This window comes from Fundulus heteroclitus, chromosome 14, assembly GCF_011125445.2.
Source record: "Fundulus heteroclitus isolate FHET01 chromosome 14, MU-UCD_Fhet_4.1, whole genome shotgun sequence".
Taxonomy (NCBI): Eukaryota; Metazoa; Chordata; class Actinopteri; order Cyprinodontiformes; family Fundulidae; genus Fundulus; species Fundulus heteroclitus.
This window is the reverse complement of record NC_046374.1, coordinates 2,410,465-2,413,059: the sequence shown is the minus strand read 5'-3', so window position 1 is coordinate 2,413,059 and position 2,595 is coordinate 2,410,465. Positions and strand designations below refer to the sequence as shown.

The window sequence follows — 2,595 nt, the reverse complement described above, 5'->3', positions numbered from 1 at the left end:
CTAATCAGCCAGATGATTCAAGAATTGAAAACTGTGGGAGTCTTTTTAAAAGTCTAAAGTGGAATGACCTTTCCTGTGGGGAACAGGAACATTTTCTCTGCTATGATGGTAAGAATATTTTAGAATTATTTTATTTTTTCTATTGGTTCTCCAAAATCCTGACAAGAAAGCATCCAGACCAGGAGGCATAGTTGCAACTGAGGCAAGAGTTCTGCTAAAATTTCATAAACCGAGCTTGAATACAAGGTTTGATAACTAGGATCCAATCAAATGTATTCATCTTTAAATGTGCATAAATACATTGAATTGACTTTTATTATTTGCAAAAATGTTGTGAGATATTCGTTATGAACTGGAGCGACAAACTGAATTAAATATTTGTATTCAAGAGCAAGAATTATAAAAAGATATTTAAATTTATGCATCATTTCTTTTTACTGCTAAAACTGTTGCTGACTTAAAATAATGATCCTGCTGTCATTCACTGTCATTCCACAGAAAGAATTTCTCTGAGGAATTTCTATCTGATTAAACAAGAGAATACCTGGTTGGAGGCTCAGAGTTACTGCAGAGAGCATCACACAGACCTGGTCAGTGGACTGAATCAGCTCCAGGATGAACGACTGAAGAATGTTTTGAGCTCTAAAGAAAATAACTTTGTATTTATGGGACTGTTCAGAGACTCCTGGAGGTGGTCAGATGAAAGCAGTTTCTCTTTCAGACACTGGAATATAGAGTTTAATGATGAGCAATACAACAGTGGTCAATGTGCCATGACTGTGTTTGATGATGAAGGCAGATGGAAGAATGAGAAATGTGCTGACAGAAAACCCTTCATCTGTTATGATGGTGAGTTTTTATTATACATTTGTGATAACACAATTACCCATTAAATGTCTAAAATATGAACTGGATTATTATGTTGTTGTTTTTTTTTTTTGAAATTACAAAATATTATTTCATCTTTATTATTGTGGTGAACAATCCTGTCAATAAGCCTGAATTTTACATCCAGAAAATGTTCACCTTACATTTGCATCTATGCACATTTATGTTGAGATTTAACAATTTAGTGATTAAACATAAACATGACCAGGTATTAGGAAAATAAAGGGTCTGTACAGCTGCACTCTATTCTTAGAATTGTCATGCAGGGTTGTGGTTGGAACGTTGGCCAGCTGTGCCTTGATACCACCTTACCATATAGACCCCTCTAATCCAAAAGATTAGAGGATCTGTTTGTACATCCATACTAAGTTCAGTACCAACGTTGTCTCCTACCAGAATTGATTTTGACCAAATGTCCCAATTCAGCCAAATAAACTCCAAAAGCTTAGAGCAGATAATTCAGCAGTTAAGTTCCTCCTCAAGCTGCCTTGATGTTCTCCCCGCAGCTTTCTTTAAAAAAGTTTTACCTGTCATAGCGTCTGATTTGACTCAGATAATAAACGCGTCCCTTCTGTCAGGTGTTTTCCCCCAGTCCCTAAAAACAGCAATTATCAAACCACTGCTGAAAAAGAACAATTTAGACAAACTTCTACTCCAGAACTACAGGCCCATCTCAAACCTCCCCTTTATCAGTAAGATCATTGAAAAAGTTGTATTTCAACAATTAAACACCTTCTTAACTACGACCAGCCGCTTTGATGTTTGGATTCTATCTCTTTGTTTATATTAAAGTAGGTTATGCACCCTTAAAATCAAAAATAAATGAAAACAAACTTAGGAAAATATTTCCTAACACAGACTTTGAAAAATTGGTTCAAGCCATAACATCTGGGCGATAACCTTAGGGTTGATATTTTCTCCATTTCATTCCCAGAAAATCTGATCCTGATCAAAGAAAATAAAACCTGGGAGGAAGCCTTGTACTACTGCAGAGATCACCACCATGACCTGGTCACCATCACCAACCTGGATGAGCAGAGATGGGTCCAGGAGAAAGCCAAGAAGGCCTCCACTGATTACGTCTGGATAGGACTGCGCTACACCTGTACTCTGGATTTCTGGTTCTGGGTCAGTGATGAAGTGGTCAGCTATGAGAACTGGGCTGCAGATGGACTGATGGATGACTGTGACATGTCTGGAGCCATGAAGACAGGAGGACAACATAAGTGGTTCAAAATGAATGATCAAATGGAGTTCAATTTTGTCTGCTCTATGTCCTAAAAATCATTCTGCTCTGTGTAAATAACATGTAGACTATTATTGCTTATTATAGATTATAATAATCTGCTCTGAATACATTTAAACAACAGCGGTCTCATTTATAAAGCTTGTGTACGCACAAAATGGGGCCTAAAAACTTCATACACCACTTTCCACGTAAAAAGTTGGGATCTATAAAAATAAACTTGAAAGGAAAATGTGCGGTCCTGACAACAGCTCTGACCCAGGCGTAAGCTCATTTTGGAGATGTGGGAAACTGGCGGCACAAGGCAAGTTTATTTCAATTATTATTTATAGTTTATTATTTAGTTTTTTTTATTCGGGTTTTCTACCGTCACATTCCTCTCCCCTGTCCACAAAGGCAGTAAATGAGCACCCCTCTAGAAAATATCTAAAATGGCGTGTTGCCAGGTATAGAGCAAGCAA

General features: G+C 37.2%; 1 protein-coding gene across 1 annotated transcript; it reads left to right on the top strand.

Annotated features, from left to right (window-relative positions):
• Window positions 1-715: 715 nt before the first annotated feature.
• On the top strand, window positions 716-2,292 carry LOC105923051 (macrophage mannose receptor 1-like). The gene is made up of 2 exons (XM_036146039.1): window positions 716-849; window positions 1,823-2,292. Exons 1-2 carry the CDS (start codon window positions 774-776, stop codon window positions 2,167-2,169), a joined length of 423 nt encoding a protein of 140 aa, XP_036001932.1. The 5' UTR covers window positions 716-773; the 3' UTR covers window positions 2,170-2,292.
• The last annotated feature ends 303 nt before the right edge of the window (window positions 2,293-2,595 follow it).

Bases quoted from the DNA above. Each gene is read 5' to 3' on its own strand.
- LOC105923051 (XM_036146039.1), top strand. From the start codon at position 774: ATGACTGTGTTTGATGATGAAGGCAGATGGAAGAATGAGAAATGTGCT. The intron at 850-1,822 runs GTGAGTTTTTAT...TTTCATTCCCAG, and splicing joins ACCCTTCATCTGTTATGATG to AAAATCTGATCCTGATCAAA.